Raw genomic sequence first — 23,495 nt, 5'->3', positions numbered from 1 at the left:
TCTAAGAGTTTCACCTTTACCTATTAATTTCCCAACCAGCTGCCTCAGCTAGAAAGAATGTATTGCCACCCTGAAAACTGCAACTGTGCTCAGCAATCTGCCTGGGCACCCTCAGGTCGAGGGAGGGCCGCTCTGGCCTCGAAGCTGCACAAGTCCAACCCAGCTCTGCAAGGCAGGAAACTCAAGGCCACACTACAGAGCCACCACCCCGCCTGCCCCGCAGTCCGGACTGCCCAGCCCGAGGCTTCCCTGATGAAGTGCTGCTGAACAGGAGTCCTCCTCCTCTGTCCCGCCTCCGCTCTTCTCCCAAACAAACTAAACCTTTACAAGAGCCTGAGCTTTGGCAGACGCCAGACATCTGGCCGCTGCCCTCGCGGGGGCTCTGAAATGAACAGCTCAGACCCAACAGGAACGGGCCCTGCTGGGAAGCAGGCAGGGTTGGCAGTGGCTGTCCCCGGGACTTCCTCACACGGGAGAGCCCTCGCACGCACTTCTTCCTTCTTGCGCAGTGTCCACTCCAGGAGCATCAACAGCCTCACTCTGCTCTGGCTGCCCAGAGTGAGCGGCTTCCGTCACCACCCAAGAGCACCCGAGAGGGTCCTGTGAGCTGAACGCCTTTAATCACAGTTGCTAGGAGCTATTGCAGAGGGCGGCAGGAGGCTCTCTCCTATCTCGGAGTGGCCGTTCACATGTCTTCCACGCTCCACTTATACGCCAACTCCTGCACAGCCTTCTTACTAGCAATTCTGGCAAAGCGCTTCTGCTCAAAGCCGTTGGACCTGCAGGAATGGAGACAACAGCAAAAGGGTCTGTGAGGAACTCTGCCCAAACCACTGAGAGCAGGGGGTGGGGGAGGGAGGGAGGGAGCCCTTTGAGGGAACTCGATGGGCATCAAGGAGCACACCCAGCATCCTCTAGAACTCCACAGCCTGGTCCAGGGCAAGACAGTTGTTCAAGGGAGGCAGCAGCTGCACATCTCCAACATCTGTACGATCCCGCTAGGGACGCAAAGATGGCTGTGGGGCTTGTAGACAGCAAGTGATGAAAGAGAAAACAGACGCCTTGACAAAAGTCTTGTCAGCCTTGAGAAACAATCTAGTGTACGAAAGACGCAACCTGAATTCAGAACCATCCATTAGAGAAGCCTGGGGGGCTTTCTGCAAACTAAGCAAAACTGAATTATTCAGGAAGGCTTTTTTAAACACAGGCAATAGGGCTGTATTGCAATGAAATGGTTCATAAAGATGCTTTGACAATGGGAAAGAGACTGTGGACCACATACTACGGGGTACTGTATGGCATTTCCTCTAAGCTGAGTTAGTGTGAGCTAGCTTACAGTTTTTTAGCCTCCAGCTCACACATTTTTGTCTTAGCTCAGGAAGGATAGCTCCGGAGCAAACTAATTTATGCAGCAGCCAAATCGCTCACTCCAAACTTTAATGCCAGTGGCTCACAAAGTAGAATTTCTGCTCACAAGATTCCACAGCTTAGAGGGAGCGTTGGTACTGTCTGTTTCTGTAAAAAGATGCTCCCCTTCTACGTAACCTCTGCATCGTTTAACGGGTCATGTTTAAACGCCTTTGCTTTGTTCCAGACTTCTGCAATCCAAACACTATTTCAGTGGTTACTGGATGCCCCGTCCTGTTGATCATATTGCTGCATATACTGTGTGATCCCTGTGTTTCACTGAGAAAGGTGGACTATAAACCACAAAGAAACACCACAAGCAGAAAGCCTGCCTTACCTGTCAACTCCGTCCCAGCGATGCCCGGGCCAGATGTTAAATCGGTTGAGAGGTGGGGCTGGTCCACTGTACTTTGGCTTTTCTGGGGGGGAGGTGACAACAAAAGGCCTCATCATTTTCTCTGTATCAGCTGTCAACACTCGCACCCCACACAGGCCAGCCCAGGAATGAGTGCAGAATCTAGTACAGCCCGCTACCAACCTCCACGTGCAAGGTATTTTTATTGTCTGTATTATTTATAGCTAACATCATCGACAGTCTGCACTCTCCATCAGAAACTGGCCCCTAAAGGGGCTTACAGTTTTATGAGTTAACATAATGTAAATACTTTATTTAAAAGGCTTCTATCCTGCCTGCCTTCCTCAGACTCAAGGCAGTAAATAAATATTAATTAGCACTAATAAGATTTAAGTTCATGGAGAAAGCACTGAGGAGGAGGAGGAGGAGGAACCACCCCTGTGGAATACGGCTTCTCCAGACAGCGGTCAAGAATTGGAGGACGGCTGAGTTGGGGGCCAAACGGCCTTTCCAGCACAGGCACCTTTGAATACAGCCTCCTTTAGAGAAGCCAAGCCTCCAGCCCTCGTAGGAAGAGGAGAACAAGGGAATGGAATGTGCAAGTCAGCTGCAGCCCAGAGAGGGACGGGGAAGGGGGGGGGTCAGGGAGCTTGCACTCTGCACCGTTCCCTTCGCAGGAGCCCCCAACCCACGGCTCTCGTGGAGCCCTTTCTTCCACCCCGACCAAAAGAGGGGCAGACACTATAATTCAAGTTCTGTACAAGCAGTTGCAGCAAAATTGCTTGCATCTCTCCAGATCAGTACTTCTATACAGAACGCTCCACCCCTCGACGGCAGCTGACCCCACCCCCGCCCCCCCACTAGCCATGGTGCCCAAGCACAGCTGGTCTCCACCCTCCAGCCCAGTAAGCCCCGGCCAAATGCAAACCTTTCTGATCTTTCGCCTCCTTGCTCTTCCTCTTCTTTATGAAGTTGGCCATGGGGTCTCCTTCTCGCTCCTGTTCCCGCAACATCTGGTCCAAATCCTGGTCATCGATGTACCGGGCCAGCGGCTTCTGCATCTCTTTCACTGCGTCCTCCACGTTCTGCTGCTGCTGCCTGCTCTGGGCGAGCCTGCAAAAGGCAACAGGGTCACGGGGCTGGAGGATTCTTATTGGCTGCCTGGAGAAGGCAGGCCTCCCAAGCCAGAACATAGCTCCAGGCAGCGACCTGTTGGGGTGGGTTCACACAGCTGTGGCCCCCTCCCCACTATCACCCAGGGGGCAGAGCTGAGGGCAGTACAGGCCAGGGACCGGGCAGCTCACCCCTTGCCCCACTTGGCATACTGCGCGTCCCGCTCGGACTTCTGCTGCGCTGCCTTCTGCTGCTCCAGCCGCTCCTGCTTCAGGTCCCTCTTGCGGCCGGACTTATCCCGGAAGACAGTGGCTGCATGCTGCGAGTCATCTGTGGGAAACAATCGCACCGGCCACATTAGCACACTCCACAATGCCACACCATCAAGTTGACCAATTCAGTCCACTCCACTGAATCAAGTCAATGTACGTGTCCCCGGCAGAATCTTTCCTGCTGCCAGCAAGCTGGACTCTCTGGGCTGGAGGGTTTTCAGCCACTCTGCACCCGGGGACTATGAAGAAGAAGAAGAGATTGGATTCATACCCCGCCCTTCACTACCCAGGGGAGTCTCAGAGCGGCTTACTAACTCCTTTCCCTTCCCCTCCCCACAACAGACACCCCCTGTGAGGTAGGCGGGGCTGAGAGAGCTCTGACAGAAACTGCTCTTTTTCAAGAACGGCTCTTATCAGAACTATGGCTTGCCCAAGGTCATCCAGCCAGGTACAAGTGGAGGAGTGGGGAATCAAACCCAGTTCTCCCAGATCAGAGTCCGCACACTTAACCACGACACCAAACTGGCGTGAGTCACAGGGCAGCTTCGGAAACTGGGTCAGTATTCTGTTAATTTACCTGGCACTACATTTATGTGTTACTTTCACGTACTGAACTTCTCCACAAATCCAACTCAGAAACCCCGACTCGTTCAGAACGCCACGGCTTGACTTTTAGCGGGAGCTGGACGGAGCCGTGCCTCTGACTCCCCTTCTGCAGACGCTCCTTTGACTGCCCACCCGTTACCGAGCTCAGTTGAAGGAATTGGCTGTCATGTGCAGAGGCCTTCACATCCTCGGCCCCTCTCATTTGCTGGACTGCCTCTCTGCCACAGCACCTCCACTTAGATCAGGAGGGGCTGCTGCAGGTGCCAGCCCGCAAATGGTCAAAATCAACTGCCCGTACACATGCCCTCTCTGCTGGGGCTCCCGCCTGCCCGAGGAGGTCCAGAAGGCTCCACTCTCCTGGCCTTCCGCAAACCATGCAAGACTGAAATAGTCAAGAGAGCTTTTCTGTGCAGGTCACAGGTTTAGACTGTACTGAAGGGTTCACAAACTGACTTGGATAAATAATTGAGATGGTGGCCTATACTGCTGCATACAGCGTATTGCAAGGAGGAGCCTCTTTATGGGATTTCTGTACCACTTAATGTGCCACGTGAATACTTATGGCTATGTTTCCATGCTTCCTGATGGCTCCAGACTTCTAAATTCCTCGTGAATGGGTTACGCAATGTCCCCTTCTGTTGACCGTATTGACTCCCTATATGGAACCTGCCTCGAGCCCCTGGGAGGAAGGCGGAGGGTAAGTGACAGAAATAAACAAAGCTCCAGCCAGGGCTTGCCGAGCACTTTACCAGCTGCCCACTTTTTCAGAGACCCCTGAGAGAATGCCAGCCTGGCACCTACTTGTTCCTACCCCTTTCTGTGGCATTGGCAGGAGGGCCTGTCCAGAGCACAACCCAGCCCTGATAAGCATGACAGCCTAACATCTCATCCCAGAAACCACCGCCAGCCCTGTCTCATCATCATCATCATCATCATCATCAACATCACCATCATCATTAGATTTGTTAATCGCTCAATCCCAGGTTATGCCAGGCTCTGGGCGATGTACAAGACACAATGTCATGAAATACAAAACATTAACATTTACATGTAACTTAATAAAAATTTCAGTGCAGGGGGGAGCGGAGGGTGCCAGCCAATGGGTAACTGTTGCTGCCCTCAACCAAAAGCCTGGCAGAACATCTCTGCCCCTGGGAGGAATGGCACACAGCCCAATCAAGACGGGACTGAAACCCACCTCTGACCAGAGCTATGGTCTTGGGCAGGAGACGCTGCCTGCCTCAGCCCTCCCTCACCCACACCCTGGGCACACTCCACCCCGCTCTCACCTTCCAGATGTTGGCTGCCCCTCTCCTGCTTCCGGAACTCCTGCCGCTCCCTCCGCAGGAGGTCAGCCAACACCAAGCCTGCTTTGCCACCGGACAGCATCTGAGGGTCCTACGCACAAGCCAGAACAAACGTAACAGTCGGGTCAGTGACTGGCGGCCATGGGCTGTTTCCAAAAACGAGCCACCCCCCTCCTCCATTCCACATCGGCTGGCTCTTCCATCCATGCCTAAGGCACGGGATCCCCTTGTCATTGACGCTCGTCCCAAGGACGCAGGCTATGCCCCCCAACGGCTTCAGGCTATCAGCTGGAGGAAGAGTCAGTTGGGTGCCAAAGAGCAGAATCCTTACCTGCGCTCCGTCGCCCCTTCCTTTGGAGTCTCTGGCCCGCCGCGGTGGTGAGAGGTCAGGTGGACTTTGTGCCCTGCGGGCCTTCTGTCCGACATCTTGCCCTCTTCGGGGAGGAGACAAATCGGAGTCTGAAGACGCACACCGGTTCCTTCTGGGAGGAGAAAGATCAGCACGAGAGTCCTGCAGCCGCGTGCGGCGAACGGCCCGTGGCAAGGAAAGGTCTGAATCGGAGGAGGCCTTGGTGCTCATCGTTGCGGGAGCAGAATCCGACTCAGATTCAGAATCATGTCGCTGGGACTTCTTAGAGGCCAGAGAAGAGCCTGCCAAGAGAAAGATGGCAAATACTAGAACCCAGGGAGACAGGGAACTGTGTCTTTTTCCAGGCACACGGATACTTCACACGCCACTGCCTGGCACCTCCAACTCGCCCACTTGCCTCTGACATTGCCTTGCTTTCTCAGCCCAGGGGGGGATGACGTCAGCTCCCGAGGAGGCGACAAGTCAGCATCAGAATCATGTCTTTTCCTCCTGGGTGGGGATAAATCAGAGGTGACCTGCTGCCTTTGACGGGCTAAGTGCTTATCTGGAAGGCGTTCTTCTTGGCCTCCACTTGCAGTTCTGCGATGGCTCTTGCCCGTCACAGAATGACGCGGATCTGGCAAGTTGTGGCGGCCCCTTCTGGGTGGGGACAATTCTGACAAATGCTTTGTTTGCTTTTGCTTTACGGCTTCCGAACTGAAAGACAAAAAGGAGCTGCTGCATGCACAGACATGGACCAGGAGATCCTGCTATCCATATTCTTTATCAAACTATCAAAAACACCGAGGAATAAAGTCTGCTGAGGGAAAAGCGGCATGGCTTCTGCAAAGGGAAGTCCCCGCCTCACCTTGGAGTTTGGTGAACATGTTAATAAGCAAGTGGATAAAAGGTGATACAAGAGACACTGTGTATACTTCGACTTCCAGAAGGCTTTTGGCTAAGACCTCTGAGTAAACTTAGCAATCATGGCATAAGACGAATGGTCCTCTTATGGATTAGAAACTCACTGCTGCTGGTGGACAGCGATGGCTGCTGGCACAGATAGCTTTAACAGGGGAATCACACAGATTCATGGAGAGGAATAGGCCCAACAATGGCTACTCACCATGGTGACTGAACTAAACCCCTCCCTCCAGAGACAGCAAACTCTGGATGCCACAGCCAGCAGGCAACATCAATGGAAGACCTTGGCCTCTCACTGCACCTGTTCATTGGCCCTCCAGAGGCAGCTGGTTGGCTAAGTGCAAAACAGAATGCTGGACCAGAGGAACCACTGATCTGATCCAGCAGGGCTCTTCCAGTGTTCCGATACGGGTTTGCCAAGTGCCTTTGGCCTTTGCCTTGAGATACAGCAAACATCTGAAGCGACCTTGGAGATGCTGTCCCGGCCAGAGCAACTGCTCAACGTCCCTCTCAGCTTCCTGTTGCTGCCACTTCGGTCTCTGCAACGAGCCACAAGCAGTTTCTCCCCCCACTGCTACAGACGATGCAGCCAGCATGCCAATGCTTCGTTTGGGGTCATACAGCAATTGCTGTTTTAGCAGGGCACACCTCCCACATCCCATGCCAAGTCCTGCAGTTCTAACCATGCTGGAGGGTCACCTGCACATTTGCCAACTGTCTATTTTCAAGGCATCTACAACAAACGTTGTGTCTTACTTTTTACTATTTCACAAAGCTAGTGTGTTCCATGAAAAGGCCTCTGGTCATCCTTCCCCCTTCAAGCTGTTTTAAAGAACTACTCCTACAGGCAAGAGGAAAGCTTACTCCCTTGCACACAGGCACACACAATTCTGCTCCTCCCCACACACAAATATATGGGCTAAATAATGGGCTGTGATCCACCCAGCGAACCCCCTCACCTGTTTGATTTTGCAGCTCCAGAAAGATCAGAGCTTTGTGATTCTTCATTGTGATCTAAAAGACATAATTAAACCATCTCAACTCATTGCTCCATCAGGAGGCAGGTGCACTTATAAGCAAGACAAGACCCCGCCACCATCGCACAGAGGAGAGCATAAAAGTCCTTTCCCACTTCAGTTCAGTAGATTTTCTGAAGATTCTTCTTCTTTGAACTCCACTCCCATGAAGGCTCCTCAGCATGCCTCCACCTCCCACCAGATGAATGAATGAATAAGGATTTGCTTGCTTTCTTTTCAATTAGTTGAATTATGTTTGAAGTTGTGCATAATTAGTGCATACTTTTTATTACTGGGACTCAGACAGATTTTTTTTGGTTTCTTAAAAAGATTTCCAGCCCCATCATCTCTAGATAGGCTAAACCAGCAACACTCAGTCTCTCTTCTGAGCACCGCTGCCTAATGTGGCACCTGCCTTTTCTTTCAGAAAACGGCCACGGCCACTGCTCAGTAGTACTTGTGGTTCCCATTCTGAAATAGTTTCTGCTGGAGAAAACAGAGGGTGGATAAACTGAAGCCTCTGTGGGCCACATGCCAGTGATGGAAAGTAGAGGGCCCGCCCTTTCCAATAATCCCCCCCACCCTTCTTCACAGCCTCTGCACTCCCATTCCAGCACTCAGGTGACTGTCGCAAGGAGAGCAAGCTGGCCACAGAGAAGAGACTCAAGCCACCATAACAGACACCTAGAAAAGGAGCAAGATGGCCACCGGGGGGGTGGAGGGGAGGTATGCTCCCCTTTCTCCCGGGCCCTCCTCCAGGCACCCTGGCAATCTCACTCTCCCCCCACAACCTGCTGTGCTTCATGCCAAGGGGAGAGCAGGAAGGCAGACGGGGAAACTCTTTTTTTTACTCCAATTATATGTTGTTGTTGTTAAGTCGCACAGTTGAGTCCGACTCTTCACGAACCCGTGGACCAGATCACGCCAGGCCTTCAGGTCTTCCGCCGTCCTCTGAAGTTTGCTCAACTTCATGTTCGTTACATTTATGACCCTGTCTAATCATCTCATCCTTTGCCGTCCCTGTCTTCTTTGACCTTCAATCTTTCCTAGCATCAGGGTCTTCTCCAGTGAGTGCTCCCTTCTCATTTGGTGGCCAAAGTATTTGAGCTTCAGTTTCATTATCTGGCCTTCCAGGGAACAGTCAGTGTTGATTTCTTTTAGGATTGACTGATTTGATCTTCTTGCAGTCCAAGGGACTCTCAAGAGTCTTCTCCAGCACTTCTCCAGATATCTGAAGGCTAATTTTGACAGTGGTTGGGAGAGAAAATCCTACACACACAGATATACTCTGGTAATTAAATAATTATTGCTATGTATTTAATATTAATAGTTATATTTTATATTGCTATATGGAAGGGTTTGGTGGAGTGGTAGATAGGGCATACAGGAGTCTTGTCATTCTTTTGACTATAAATGCAGATGTGGCTCTGCGTGAGTCATGGAATGAATACTACAGAGTTAAACGCTTTGACTGAAATCCCAGCTCTTCCTTTTCCCATTCTCATTCGCACAGTACGATCTATGCATCACCCTTCCATGGCTTTTTCCCAAACACCTCTATTCACCCTCTAACCAATCCTGCTTAAGCGGATACACAACCAAACATCCTGAATTCCTCTCCGTGAAACCAAACGCTACCTGGCTTCTGTGTTTCTCTGTGCAAAGCCCACCAAAGCATCTCATAAAGCACAGAACGAGAGAATGCTCACCTCCCAAGAGCTTCCACTTTTTACTGCCACGGAATTCCTCCATCCACTTTACTTCTTCTGGCCGCTCATCAATAAATTCTGCCACCTAGAAGTAATGGGGTATGAAAAAACTTTTGGGCAAGCTCGAGAGAACTACCAAACTGCAAAATCCAAAAAACCCCAACAACTAGCCATTAGATAGAAACCCACTAAAGTAACCCATACATGAGATTCCTAGGTACAGTTTTTAGTAACAACAGTGTTGTATATAGTATTTACTCCAAAGCAAGAGCTGGTTTTCTTCTCAGTAATGCCACGGGGGGTGGGGGTGGGTGTTATATTCACATACAAACTACAGCCATGTCCAGTAAAAGAAAAATTGGGGAGTGCATAACTTTGGGGGGGTCTTATATTCAGAGTTGCCTTCCTTCTGAATAAATAGAGTAACTGAGGAAGCAGTGCTAATCAGAGCTATTTGGAAGTAAGTCCTGTGGGGAGGGGCGGACACAGTGGCTCAGTGATAAGAGTATCTGCTTGATGTGCAGATGGTTCCAGGTTCAATCCCTGGTATCTCCAGTTTAAAGAATCAGGCAATAGACAATGTGAAAGACCTGTGTGTGAGACCCTTGACAGCCATTGCCAGTCTGACAACACTGACCGTGACTGTCAAAGGGTCTGATTCAGTATAAAACGGCTTCAATTGCTCAAATGTGCTCACGTTATTCGATGAAGCTTATTCCCACGGAACCGCCCTGTCCCATCCTTAGATTTGCAGCCTAAATGCTCAATGCCCAGAGCCAAACACTCACCACAGGCAGGTCTCCATCTTCCTCTTCTTCCTCCTCCTTTTCTTGCACATTATAAATGCTTTTCCAACTCACATCATCATCCACTATACGCATCCTGGAAATCAAAAGAAAATAAGGCGATGAATGATCAACCTACTGTGACTTTAGTAAGAAATTAAGTACCATCGGCCGAGAACAGAAACCCTGACAAGGCCATTGCTTGATTTCTCGCCAGCACCTTTCCAGCCAGCTGCCATCAATGAAGAGAGTCATTAGATGCTGAAGGATGACGCTAGTCTTTCTCATCAAATAATAATTCCATAGAGATAGTTCTATTGGTCTGTTGCAGCAAAACAAAGCAGAAATCTGGCAGCCCTTAACGAGATTTTAATCTAGTGTAACTGTCCATGGCCAAAGTCTGAGTCCAGTGGCACCTTTAAGACAACAAAGTTTTATTCTGGGTATAAGCTTTTGTGTGCAAGCACACTTCTTCAGATACACTGAAAGAGAACTGCAACTGTCACCAATTCTCCCTCTAAGCTGCGGAGTCTTGTGAGCAAAAATCCTACTTGGTGAGCTACTGGCATTAGAGTTGTGAGCGAGCGATTTGGCTCCTGCATAAATTAGTTTGCTCTGGAACCACCCTTCCTGAGCGAAGACAAAAAGGTGTGAGCCAGAGGCTAAAAAATTGTGAGCTAGCTCACACTAACTCAGCTTAGAGGGAACACTGACTGTCACCTATTTCAATTTGTCACTGGACTCATATTTATTTCCACCAAATTATTATCTCAGGGGCCACGGACAATGCTTCCAACTCTTTTGGGAAAAAGCCACACCTGCTATTTATCCACTGCATTTATATTGTGCCTTTCTTCTGTGATGGAGCTAGCCCACTGTTGACAAGGTTGTGGCACCAGATATCCTCAGACACATGTTGCATCTCAGTGCAAAATGCACATTCTGACTTATTAGCAAGTGAAAACTTCCAAAGGCTCCTCTGTTGATATCTAGCAAAGCTCAGCCCTGTGAGGTCCCACGCGATTGGCAGAAGGCAAGAAGAGCGACCATTGCGGTTCTCTCAATGTCACCTCCATACCCCTGCCAAAAGACCAACACAAAAGCCACACAAGATGTTCAGTTTCATAACAGCATCAAAAGAGTCCTGCTGGATCAGACAAGTTGTCCATCTGGCCCAGCATCCTGTTTTGCACAGCAGTGCTGGAAGGCCAACAAGCAGGACACTGAGGACAAGGCCCTCCCCCGATACCTCTTCCCACCCCTGGGAGCCAGACGTTTGCTGTCCTCTGTACATGGAGACTCCTCTCAGTCACTCCGGCGTTCCTGCCATGGGGGCAGCCGGAGCCAGCACAGGGCCTTCTGCAGGCAGCTCTGGAGTCCAGGTTGAACCCGGTGCTCCTGAAACAGCCTAACCTGGTAGCCCTTCACCAGTGTTCCCTCTCAGCTGAGTCAGTGTGAGCCAGCTCAGAGTTTTTTAGCCTCCAGCTCACAGATTTTTGCCTTCGCTCAGGGAGGATGGCTCTCCGGGGCAAACTAACTTATGCAGGTAGCCAAATCGCCGGCTCACAACTTTCACGTCAGTAGCTCACAAAGTGGGATTTTTGCCCACAGGACTCCACGGCTCAGGGGGAGCATTGCCCGTCACCCACCCGACTAAACGAGGGAGTACAACTCTGGTCTTCAAAAGCGCAGGTGAGCGGGAGGTGATGCCGGGGGAGGAGTCCGGCATGGATACGTGGCCATCCCCGCCCAGGCGGTCAGGGGAACGACCCTCCAAAGTCCGGCGATCGCTCGGCTGTACAGCCAGAGAGAACCCCCAGGCACCACCGGGAGGTTGGGAACCCTCTGCAGAGCGGGGGGCAGGTTCTCCCGCGGTCGGGGGGGGGGGCTCCTCAGGCAGGGCCGCCAGCAGACTGGAGACGACGCGCCCTGTCGCCGCCCGCCCGCCCGGAAACGCTCCAGGCCGGCAGGCCGGCCGGGCTCCCTCTCCCCCCCCCCGGCTCACCCCCCCGGCAGCTCCTTGGGCCGCTTCCTCCGGCGCCGCTTCTTGGCCCCCGAATCGGCCTCGGCCTCCCCCGGCTCCAGGTAGCGCCGCCTCAGGTACTCGGCCTTGGACAGGCCCGAAGCCGCCGCCGCCATCTTCGCCGGGCGGGCGACCGGAAGCGGAAGTGGCGCTGCGCAGCTTCCGGGCCGGGCGGCTTCCGGTAGCGGAAGCGCCTCAGACCTCGGTGGTTGGAGGAGGAGAAGGCCTGCGGGAATGCCGGCCGCCTCCGCACAGCGCGGATTCGAGGTCCGGGCTCCGCCACCCTTCCTGGGCCTTCGACCGGCCGGGAACGCCGCGTGCGAGAGGCAGGTTAGGGGGCTGTCAGCCGCCTGCCCCCGCGCCAAGGACCCCCCCCCCGGGGGAGGGAATGTTCTTCTCCGTCTGTTCCCCCAGCTGGACTTTTTACAACACGTCTGAGGCCTTGCTCAGGGTTGCCAGGGGTCAGATGTGGAGGAGCAATGAAAGGGGGGACGGGGGACTTTGTTTGTCCTTTTGTAGTGATTGAATTTATAGACAAGGTTCTACTCAAAATAATTAGTACGCCTGTTTTTATGCAAGATAAATCTGTATAACATTTTGAAGAATGGTTATGTAAACATAAATGTTGGCAACCATTAATTTGCATGTGATCCAACACATGGAACTCACTGCCACAGGAGGTGGTGGCGGCTACTACAAGCATAGAGGGATTCAAGAGGGAATTGGATAAGCAATGCCAAGGAATGTTCAAACTATCGCACAGTTGCACTCATATCACATGCTAGCAAGGTCATGCTCAAGATCCTACAAGCTAGGCTTCAACAGTACGTGGATAGAGAACTGCCAGAAGTACAAGCTGGGTTTCTAAGAGGTAGAGGAACTAGAGATCAAATTGCCAACATTCGCTGGATTATGGAGAAAGCAAGAGTACCAGATAAACATCTACTTCTGTTTCATTGACCACACTAAAGCCTTTGACTGTGTGGATCACAACAAACTATGGCAAGTCCTGAAAGAGATGGGAGTACCAGACCACCTCACATGTCTCCTGAGAAACCTGTATAAGGGTCAAGAAGCGACAGTTAGAACCGGCTATGGAACAACTGATTGGTTTAGCATAGGAAAAGGAGTACGACAAGGATGTATATTGTCACCTTGCTTATCTATATATCTAATAGCCAACTTGCCCCCTCCGTGCGGATCGCTAAATCAGCACGGAGGGGGCAGGTGGGGGGGAGGGGGAGGTTTGTGCACACGTGGGCCAGTCCCCACGTGTGCACAAAAATGCAAAAAGTTTGAAAAAAAATTCGGCGGGCGGGCGGGCTGGCTGGCTGGCAGGCTTCAAGAAAGTTGGAGAAATCAAGGGAGCGTTCCATGCAAAGCTGGCCATGATAAAGGACAAAAACGGTAGGGACCTAACAGAAGCAGAAGAGATTAGGAAAAGATGGCAAGAATACACAGAAGAACTATACAAGAAAGACCTCGATGTCCTTGACAACCACGACGGTATAATCACTGACCTCGAGCCAGACATCCTGGAATGTGAAGTTAAATGGGCCTTAGAAAGCATTACTAACAACAAAGCTAGTGGAGGTGATGGTATTCCAGCTGAGCTATTCAAAGTCTTAGAAGATGATGCTGTTAAAGTTCTGCACTCCATTTGCCAGCAAATTTGGAAAACGCAACAGTGGCCACAGGATTGGAAAAGATCAGTATACATTCCAATCCCAAAGAAGGGCAATGCCAAGGAATGTTCAAACTATCGCACAATTGCACTCATATCACACGCTAGCAAGGTCATGCTCAAGATCCTACAAGCTAGGCTTCAACAGTACGTGGATAGAGAACTACCAGAAGTACAAGCTGGGTTTCGAAGAGGTAGAGGAACTAGAGATCAAATTGCCAACATTCGCTGGATTATGGAGAAAGCAAGAGAGTACCAGAAAAATATCTACTTCTGCTTCATTGACTATGCTAAAGCTTTTGACTGTGTGGATCACAACAAACTATGGCAGGTCCTTAAAGAGATGGGAGTACCAGACCACCTCACATGTCTCTTGAGAAACCTGTATAAGGGCCAAGAAGCGACAGTTAGAACCGGATATGGAACAACTGATTGGTTCAGCATAGGAAAAGGAGTACGACAAGGATGTATATTGTCGCCTTGCTTATTTAATATATATGCAGAGTACATCATGCGAAATGCTGGCCTGGATGAATCACAAGCGGGAATTAAGATTGCTGGGGAAAAGATCAACAACCTCAGATATGCAGACGATACCACTCTAATGGCAGAAAGTGAAGAGGACCTTAAGAGCCTCTTGCTCAGGGTAAAAGAGGAGAGCGCAAAAGTGGGCTTGAAGCTCAACATCAAAAAAACTAAGATCATGGCATCCGGCCCCATCACTCCTTGGCAAATAGAAGGGGAAGCTGTGGAAGTAGTGACAGACTTCACGTTCCTGGGATCCCAGATCACTGCAGACTGTGACAGTAGTCATGAAATTAAAAGACGCCTGCTCCTTGGGAGGAAAGCGATTGTGAACCTAAACAGCATGATAAAAAGTAGAGACATCACCCTGCCAACAAAAGTCCGCATGGTCAAAGCAATGGTATTCCCAGTAGTCATGTATGGCTGCGAGAGTTGGACTATAAGGAAGGCCGAGCGCCGAAGAATAGATTCTTTTGAACTATGGTGCTGGAGAACTCTTGAGAGTCCCTTGGACTGCAAGAAGATCAAATCAGTCAATCCTAAAAGAAATCAACCCTGACTGTTCCCTGGAAGGCCAGATAATGAAACTGAAGCTCAAGGACTTTGGCCACCCAATGACTAAGGGAGCACTCCCTGGAGGAGAAGACCCTGATGCTGGGAAAGATTGAAGGTCAAAGACGACGGGGACGGCAAAGGATGAGATGGTTAGACAGTGTCATAGATGCAATGAACATGAAACTGAGCAAACTTCAGAGGACGGCAGAAGACAGGAGGGCCTGGTGGGATCTTGTCCATGGGGTCGCAAAGAGTCAGACTCGACTGTGCGACTGAACAACAACAAAATAAATAGGAACTTTCAGGCTGGGGCAAGGGATGCTCTGTATTCTTGATCCTGGGGGGGGGGGACAGTGGGAGGGCTTTTAATATCCTGGCCCCACTGCTGGACTGCCTGGTGGCACCTGGTATTTTTGGCCACTGTGTGACACAGAGTTGGACTATATGGGCCATTGACCTGATCCAACTTTGGCTTCTCTGTTATGTTCTTATGCTTCGGAGAGCAGCTGTGTTGCTGTGCAAGATTTGGGTCCAGGAGCACCTTAAAGACCAAGAAGATATTCAGAAACTCCTGTTTATCACTAAGGTACGACTGGACATGAATCTAATCAGTACACATTATTGAAGTGTTCGGTGATCTTAAGTTCTATGAGGTTTTATATTCAAATATTACTGGTAAGCCTATCTATGGTGACTATGAGTGTTTCTGTTATAATAGACTTTCTTTGCATTACAGAATTTTTGTGCCTTCACCTTTTCCTGGCAAAAATTAAGATACATGTGGTACGGTTACAGAAAACTAAGATATAGAAATGTAAACACTGTAAAAATGTCACAGTACAATTCTGTATGTCAAGTTATAAATGAAACTTTTTATGTTGGCCAATCAGTACAAGTTTAAGTTTGATAGGTAAGTACTCTATAGACATTTCACTTTTCTCCAAAATTTCATTTTCCCCTAACAAAATGGAAACACACGGGCTTTTTCGTAGCTTCAAGATTTCTGTGAACTAGGAGAACGTGTTTTATTATTTTCATGAAAACAGATGGAAATGACAACATATGGGGAGGTGACTAAAACTGTCATTCTGCAGCCAGCCACAGAAGTGTCAGCCCCTGCACTGACCAGCATCCAGTACCAAACCAAGCACTGAATGCGCTTCCATTGCAAAAGAACCACATGGGAAAAAGAAACATTTCCTCAGAACACCGCTTATGTTTCTGTATGCAAAACAAATGTCATCCTTACAGCCTCAAGTGCAGCATCATTTCAGCTTTAATGCGTTGGCCACGCTCTGCTACAGCTGCTATGTGGGCAACCAGTTACAAGTTGCTTCTTAGGCAGAGCTAAGGCTGTGTCCCGAGTTGGGGGACAGGCAACCCCCGTCTCCTTCACTGCTTCTCATCCCCCACCACTGGCTTGGCCTGACAGAAGCAAGGCTACTGCTCAGAGGAGGCCTTCTCTGTCTCGTAGTCCTCTGTCTTCATGTCGTTGAGGCCCAGCTCCTCATTCTGCTCAAAGCTGCGCTCATAGTGCTCCACACACAGTTCTGGGTCTTCCTCAGGGGCATATACATTCTGAAAGGAACAGAAGGCTAAGTTACAGCAGGGTCTGGGGCAAAAGCCAGGACGGAGAGAGGTTCCCATAGACCCCTGCCTCCCCACCCTGAAAATTAAGTCAAAAACAAGAACATACTTAGATTTTTGTGCCACTTTGAGGGGGGGGGGAGAAGGGCATGTGAAGATTCATGCGAGACAACTCTCTTGAGGGTAGAGAAATCAGTCTGCCTCTCAAGGCAGCAGCAGTTTATTTATCCCCATTCTGCTTCCCCCCTCCCCACCATCCGTGCGCTGGGGTTCAGAGTTCACATAGCTGGGGTTGAGAGTTCACATTCAGAAAACCAGAGGAGAACAATCACTTTCCGGGGGATTTGTTTTAAGGATTACATTGGAACAATGATTAACAAGCTACCTCCACAGGCACTACGGATGTTCAAAGGTCATCGGACTTAGAGCTATGTCATATTGATCAGAGTTACTGATCAATATCCAGATATTTACAGAGTCTGGGATATGGGCTGAAGACTAGGACCGGCATGCCTTAATCGCTAATCTGGTGCTGAGCCCAGCACACAGCCCTAAAGAAATCCCTCCCCATCCTCAGCACCAGCACCCAGGCTGGAGGATTGTGCGCTTCTCCCCAGCCTCTCCCTAGTCGTTTTTCTGGCCTCCGAGGTGATCAACCAGTGTCATGGTGTCAGTAAACTGCCATTTGCACTCTGGGTATGTTCTGTGTAACCTGACTGCTATATGATTGGGGGGGGGGGGCCTAGCCTGCACTTCTCTGTTCATTTCCTCTCAGTGCCACGGTGCCGTTTGTTTTGGCTTTGGAAGGTGGCGCTGCCTTTGTAGTTGATAAGGCTGTGAGAATGACTGCTGGAGCCGTTCCCAATCTGGCTGGTGTGACTCAAACGGCTGGACGCTATCTCCCGCCTTGTTCTCCCACTCGAATTCCTGCTGAGCACAAACTGTATTCAATGGTCAATCCTGTGTGTTTGAACTGTCTATATCTGTCCCTGCTTGGTTTTGAGTTTCATGCCTGACAACGGCTATGTGAGAGCATCAGTAGTGACTTGTAATGAAGCAACCTATACTTATGAATTGTGGACTGCAACAGCTCTATTGAGCCTGACACACGGGTGGGCATTTGAATGGACCTCCCAGAGTTCACTCCAGTGCAGCCATCTCCACCCCCTCTCTTAACCATTTGTTCTATTCCGCTTCATCCACCTTCCTACCTAAGCCACAGCCCAAGCAAGCTGCATAAGGAAAGTCACCTTGGCCCAGTTGCTTCTGCCCCTTTGGAACATACACTGCTCTGGGCTGTCTTCTGGCTGCCCCTGCGCTGGCCAAGGTTTTAGAACACCTGCTCTTTGATGCACAACACGCTATAAAACTTAATCTCACGCACACTTCCTGCAGTCACACTTTACCTGAAGGTAACTGTTCCCTGCAGGGTCATCCATAACAAAATGTACCCGCAGCTGCCCATCCAAAATCTGGAGGAGGAGAAAAAAGAGAAAAGCAAAGCTGCGTGTACACAGCAGAGACACTCTCTTCCCAGCCAGCAAATCAGAGTGTGGCCAGGGCCAGGAAGAGCATCACTCCAAGTGAATACAGCACATGCCACATTTGAAAGTCACAGCCCCCTAGGGCCTCACCTGCTGCAGCTTCCGGCTGAATGCACTGAGTTTCTCTGCCCTGCCAGGGGTGCAACTGTCCCCCAGGGTGAAGGGGTTCTTCTCCACCTGCAGAGAGAGGACTCCGCATGAGCCGACTGCTCAGGGGCAGTCCCCCTTCCCCAAGGCACAGAGCGTTTTGAGTCTCATTCAGGGACGGTTTCCCTTTCGCCAAGTGGCAGGTCCAGCCTTGCGACACACACACCCCGTCCCCCTCCAGCAGCAGCTGACCCAGAGCCAGTCACTCACCAGGGTCTGGATATCCTTCAGTAATCCTTCCAGGGTCGTGAATTTGCCACCCAGGGCCCCCATGCCCATCTCAAATTCCAGCTCTGGGATCTCCACCCTGCAGGTTTCGGACTGTGGAAAAGGAAGGATGCTTAGCTGGGCCCCTCATCCTCCAGGGCTCTTCCAAGAGGGAGCGGACATACCGGGAGGGGGGGGGAGGCCCTACCTTAAGGAGGTCCCGAGTCATGTCCGAGGGGTCTGTCACGTGGAGGGTTATCTTGGTTCCCAAAGGCTCTATGGCTCCTCCAGATTTAACCTACACGTAAGTAGGGAAGAACACAGTGAATGGCTAGGCAGGGCTTACCCTCCCTGGCAAGTGGAGGTGAACCAGCCTCTTCCAGACAGAAAAGCCTCACCTCATTCGTGCGGTGGCCGCACGCCTCGCAGTTTGTGGCCATGATGACGACCTCCTTGAAGTGGGGGACCTCTGCAAATGGGCAGTCAAGGAATGCTGCACACGGACCCAAGTGGTCAAGCTCACGCTGCCATCCTCCTCCAGGCAGATCGGCCCACCCCACCCCCCACTGCCAGTTACACAACGGGAACTTTCTGCTAGATTCCAGCATCGTCAGCCTGGGATCCCTTCAGTCCCAGAACTGGACCCATATCACCACAAAGCAGCAACAGACAGGCCACCCAGAAGAACGACCCATCACCACGCAGGTGCCTCATGGACCACAGTCGCATGTGTGCAGCCAGAACCAGGTGCTCGCCTGCACTTGAAAAGGATACGCACCAGCTTCATGTTGGTCTCGGCAGGAGCATTGCATTCTGGGCAGTTGGTGTTAAACTGCAGCACCTGGATTGACAGAGAGGCAGCACCAAGGCATCTGAATGAGGCCCAGACTTGCCAGCCAGGCCCACGGCTGGATTCTGCCTCGGGGGAACGGCCCTGCCCAAAGGCACTCCTCTGCCCAAACACCCAGCTCTCCGACACTTCACTCACCTCGTTCCTCAGATCATCTGCTGGTTCCACTGACTTATCATCAGACTCCACTTCCTGGAAAAGAAACGGGACCGTGCTGAAACTGGGACAGCCTCAGACATTCAGAGCATCACATCCTCTGCATGCAGGTTAGAAAAGGGAAGAGAAAGCAGGGCTTCAAGCAGGTAGGAGAGCAGCAGGACAGGCTCTCCACGATTTAGGGCCACAAAAGATGTGGAAGCATGAGGTGAGCCAAAGTGGCATGAGGGCCTTCATCCAGCCTCCAAGCCCAAGCAGCTCCTCCTTTGGCTTACTTGAATCCCCAGCATCACAGCCTGCTGGGCAGATCGCTTATAATGGGCAACCACCAGGGCTTCATCCCTCCGCGGAGCATGAGGGTTCTCCACGAAGCTGTTCCCTGAAGGGTCATCTAGGACCTGGCAGAAAGGGAGGGGAAGGGAAGCAGCTGAAATCCTTATTTTGCTGCTGAAAGTCACCGGGGGGTGGGGGGGGAGTTCATACAGAGAACTGACCCCATGAGCAATACCAGCCTTCAGGGACTTACGAAAGTGAAGCCTTTCTCCACTTCTTTCAGATGCTTCAATCTCGAGATGAATGCATCTATCTGTCCTGCCACACCTGGGTCAGTTTCCTGAAATGAAAAGGCAGATGTTCCAGGCTTCACTCCGGTAACTTCAACTGCTGTGCGCTAAAGGAAAGCTGGCCTCACTCAGCCTAACGTCTTTCCTTTTATAGCCTTAACTTGCTATATATTTTTGCAAGAACCAGCCGGGCATTTAGGTGCTGATTTACTGAACCTCTAGGACTATGAACTATATTTTTAGACAGTTTCTAATATGCAGAATCAGCCTTCCATTCAAAATGCACCCAAACCTGTGCATTGTCTTCCAGTTCTTCCAGACACTGTTCAATGTTTGTTTCCCAAGAGGTGACTGTTGAACCCCAGGTAGATGATCTGTGCTTCCCACAGCAATTCTTCTACTAATGTTTCTGTGCCATCTGCATATTTACTCATTGAGTAAGTGTTTCTTTTTGTGTGTCCTAAACCTCAACTTCATTGACCGACCCTGAATTTTAGTATTATAAGAGAGGGGGAATAGGCTCCCTCTAGCCACATTCTCCGCCCCATGCATAATTTTATAACTTCTATCATGTCTCCTCTTAACCATCTTTTTTCTAGATTCAAGTCCCAGGATCTCCAGCCTTTCATCATAGGAACCCCCTATTCGTCTTGGTTGCCTTTCTTAGTACTTTTTTCAGCTCTGGTTTTTATGCCCTACTTTTTTCTACCCCAAGGAGTCTCAAAGCAGCTTACAATCACCTTCCCTTCCTTTCCCCCAAACGGTCACCTTGTGAGCCAGGTGGGACTGAGAGAGTTCTGAGAAAACTGTGACTGGCCCAAGGTCACCCAGCAGGCTTCACATGGAGCAGCACACCCAGTTCTCCAGATTACAGACCACCACTCTTAACTACTACATCACACCGGCTTCTCTGGCAACCAGAACTGCATACAGTACACCACATCATTAAATACAATATCGGTTTGTTTTTAGTACCTTCAGTAATAATGCTTAGGACTGCTGCCGCACATTGGGTCAGTGTTTTCATTAAGCTTTCCACTACAACCCCAAGAACTCAACTTCAGTCTCAGCCAGTTCAATGAGCAAGATACCCATCAGTAGCCAGCATGGCCACTCACACATCTTACCCCTCCAGCCGACTCCCCACTACCACAAAGCAGCAGGCAGAGAAAGAGTGGGAGGAACGTCTTTGCTGCGGACTGGCTTTTCCCTTCCTGTTTCAGGTACCCTATAAAACCTGGGCATGACTAGAGGGGCACACAGAGGGCACGGGCCAAGGGCTCTCGGTCCTTTCACTCTGAGCCCATGACTTCAAGTGAGCCAGCCAATGAGATCACAACCAGCCCAAGATGTTAGAACCATTTGTTTTGTGCTGGTTTATTCACACATAGTGTGTTGTCTCAGAGAACTAGCACGGTGTGGTGGTTCGGGTGTCCAATCTGGAAGGCCCAGTTTCAAATCTCCATCCTGCTGTGGAAGCTCGGTGGGGGAAGCTTGGGCCAATCGCTCTCTCTCAGCACAACCTACCTCACAGGGCTGTTGTCAGGACAAAGTGCAGGAGAGCAGAATAATGTTGTAAGCGGCTTTGGGTTCCCACAGGGAAGAAAAGTATTCTACAGATACTGAAATAAATATCACCCAGATATTGCTCACATGGATCCTTTGCAAGCAACTTACCTTGCGGACTGGCTGATCTTGCTCCAATCCCGCTACGGCTCTGTCAATTATCCCTTCGATGGTTGTAAGTGCTAGTGACAGGGAAAAAGCCATATGTTTATTATTCCCTTCCACTCTCCAGAGCAGCAACTGGGCTCCTCTTCATTGGCACAGGCAGTTCATTTGCTGGCTCTCCCAAACTAGAGTTAGCTCAGCTGACCAGTCAATGGACAGCCATAAGCCCTGCTCTTCAGCTTCCTTTTTCACCTCTAATGGCCCCTGGCTTCATGCCTCTCACTACTGCAGCAAGGTAGCACCAGCCCCAAGGAAACCCTGCAACTAGAACTCTGATGCAGGCAGCATGTGCCTGGGGGGTGGGGTACAGCTGACATCCCCCACAACTTAATTCAGCGCCCAGGTTTCAAGCAACCACTACTGTTTTTGCAAGCAACCAACATGTGACCAGGAGAGAGCAACAAGCACAGACTTCTTAACAGGCAAAGAGAGATTTATCAGGTGTCGGGATCCCACAGGCCAATTGGTGGACCCATGCCTTCTGCCCCCCCCCCCCCCCGTAAACACTAATGTTCAAGTCAGGGCATCTGTTGCAAAAAAAGCTCCCTGCATAACCCGAAGGAGCAGCACCTTCTCCGTAACACACAGTCTTAGCATCAAGGACTTGCTAGCTGCTGCCACTCTTGCTCATGTCCTCCCCCTGCCAACTGCCCCAAGACATACCAGAATGACCATATATATATACCCACCTCCCTTCTGAGAAAAAGCTGGGATTTCAAATTCTAGCTCTGGGATTCTAGCTGTGGCAGAGTCAGTCTTCACCACTTCCCTATTCAAATCCTGGAGAGAATGATTCAAGGAGAGATTACACCAACCTGGGAACCCTGCAGCAGCCCACCTGAGCGGGTATGGACACAGGCTGAGAGGAACATGAGCAGAGAGGGACACAGCAGAACCCTTCCCACCAGCTGAAGCGGCACAAACTCAGGACCAGCACTAGTGGCTGCCTGCCTGTCTGGAAATGTATTCCCAAACTGAGTTAGTGCATGACAGCAGCACCCAGAGAAAAATCAGAAAAGGGGTAACACAAGCCTAATTTGAGGGTGGAATCAGAGGTGGGTGGCACGGATCACACAGCAGGTAGAACAGCCGCTGAAGTTTTGTTGTGATATGTCACTCTGGCCCTATACTATGAAATCTTAAGAGCTGGTTTTTGTGGTGTAAATGTTTGCTGTGGTGAAAATGATTTGGTGCACATAAGCGGCTCTGAACCTTCCCTGGTTGCAGAGAAAGGCAGTCAAGACATTTAAAAACAAATAGTGCGGGCTTCAACGACATCCTCACCAACAGCCTTCCTTTCTAGCTCATGAAGAAAAACATTGACAAACCAGCCACCATCTTAGTCATGGGCAGTCTGGCCCCAGGTTTTTGAAACGTAGACCTCAGGACCCTGCCAAGGTCACTACTGCCCTGAAAGGTGCGACCAGGCAGCTTCGTGCCTCCACAAGACACCCTCCATTAGGCGAGTCATGCTGAGGCACCTTTGAAAGCCTCCTTCGTCTCAACAGGCTCAGCCTGGGACAAGAGGGGCATTTGTGCAGGCATCAGAACCTAAGAGAGGCCAGTGGTGGCTCCGGCCAGTGGCCCCTCCAGTCCAGCACTCTTCTGTGTCACGCAGTGGCCCAAAAGGCCCGGTGCCTGCGTGACAGAGTGCTGGCACCCTTACACTTCTCCGGGGCCTCCATGGTGACCGGGCACCCATCCAGACCCCTGCAGCTGGCTTCTCGCAAAGGCTTCCCCCACCCAGCTTTGCAGAGCAGGCGAGGGAGTGGGTGCCCCCCCCCCCGTGCCAGGCCCGGGAATGCCGTTTCCATCCGTGGGACCGGACAAACGGGCTCCCGAAGCGTCGCCGCCGCAGGGCCGGTCCCCACAGCCCCGCCTCCCGGCCCGGGCGGACCCACCTGCTTGGTGCGGACGTCCAGCGTGTAGCGCACGCCGAGGTCCTGGATGCGGCCGGCCGACTGGATCTCGGCGTCGGCCCAGCCGCAGCTGCCGCAGGCGAAGGAGCTGACGATGACCTCCTTGAAGAAGGGGATCCGCGTCAGCAGCAGCCGCGTCACGCCCTGCGCCGGGGGGGGGG

General features: G+C 51.1%; 2 protein-coding genes across 3 annotated transcripts; both read right to left on the bottom strand.

The window, feature by feature from the left end:
- Positions 1–6: 6 nt before the first annotated feature.
- On the bottom strand, positions 7–11,984 carry BUD13 (BUD13 homolog). Of its 2 annotated transcripts, none has more exons than XM_015428049.1 (11): positions 11,849–11,984; positions 9,847–9,940; positions 9,059–9,143; positions 7,293–7,347; positions 5,828–6,126; positions 5,392–5,711; positions 5,043–5,151; positions 3,067–3,205; positions 2,691–2,875; positions 1,745–1,826; positions 7–779 (listed from the first exon to the last, which is right to left on the bottom strand). In XM_015428049.1, the coding sequence occupies exons 1-11, from the start codon at positions 11,980–11,982 to the stop codon at positions 686–688; spliced, it is 1,596 nt and encodes a 531-aa protein (XP_015283535.1). In that variant the 5' UTR covers positions 11,983–11,984; the 3' UTR covers positions 7–685. The 2 variants fall into 2 exon arrangements, with proteins under 2 accessions (XP_015283535.1, XP_015283536.1); XM_015428050.1 differs by having other exon boundaries at positions 5,828–5,919.
- A 3,529-nt stretch (positions 11,985–15,513) lies between these two features.
- Positions 15,514–23,481, bottom strand: ZPR1 (ZPR1 zinc finger). Its single transcript, XM_015428047.1, has 12 exons — positions 23,317–23,481; positions 21,362–21,432; positions 19,648–19,734; positions 19,397–19,519; positions 19,104–19,157; positions 18,890–18,956; positions 18,514–18,584; positions 18,324–18,413; positions 18,119–18,229; positions 17,852–17,938; positions 17,624–17,689; positions 15,514–16,208 (listed from the first exon to the last, which is right to left on the bottom strand). Exons 4-12 carry the CDS (start codon positions 19,409–19,411, stop codon positions 16,071–16,073), a joined length of 699 nt encoding a protein of 232 aa, XP_015283533.1. The 5' UTR covers positions 19,412–19,519; positions 19,648–19,734; positions 21,362–21,432; positions 23,317–23,481; the 3' UTR covers positions 15,514–16,070.
- Between the last annotated feature and the right edge of the window lie 14 nt (positions 23,482–23,495).

Source organism: Gekko japonicus, unplaced genomic scaffold (genome assembly GCF_001447785.1).
Source record: "Gekko japonicus isolate JY-2015 unplaced genomic scaffold, Gekko_japonicus_V1.1 scaffold1031, whole genome shotgun sequence".
Classification (NCBI taxonomy): domain Eukaryota; kingdom Metazoa; phylum Chordata; class Lepidosauria; order Squamata; family Gekkonidae; genus Gekko; species Gekko japonicus.
This window is presented reverse-complemented; position numbering and strand designations above follow the sequence as displayed.

What these genes read in the sequence shown, in the direction of transcription:
- ZPR1 (XM_015428047.1), bottom strand. An exon ending in GCGGCCACCGCACGAATGAG is followed by an intron (nt 18,414 to 18,513) that starts GTGAGGCTTTTC and finishes ACTTACGTGTAG; the next exon opens with GTTAAATCTGGAGGAGCCAT. An exon ending in TGAAGGATATCCAGACCCTG is followed by an intron (nt 17,939 to 18,118) that starts GTGAGTGACTGG and finishes CTCTCTCTGCAG; the next exon opens with GTGGAGAAGAACCCCTTCAC.
- BUD13 (XM_015428049.1), bottom strand. Translation starts at nt 11,982, where the DNA reads ATGGCGGCGGCGGCTTCGGGCCTGTCCAAGGCCGAGTACCTGAGGCGG. An exon ending in AAAGTGGAAGCTCTTGGGAG is followed by an intron (nt 7,348 to 9,058) that starts GTGAGCATTCTC and finishes TATGTCTTTTAG; the next exon opens with ATCACAATGAAGAATCACAA. An exon ending in CGCTGGGACGGAGTTGACAG is followed by an intron (nt 780 to 1,744) that starts GTAAGGCAGGCT and finishes CCATTCCTGCAG; the next exon opens with GTCCAACGGCTTTGAGCAGA.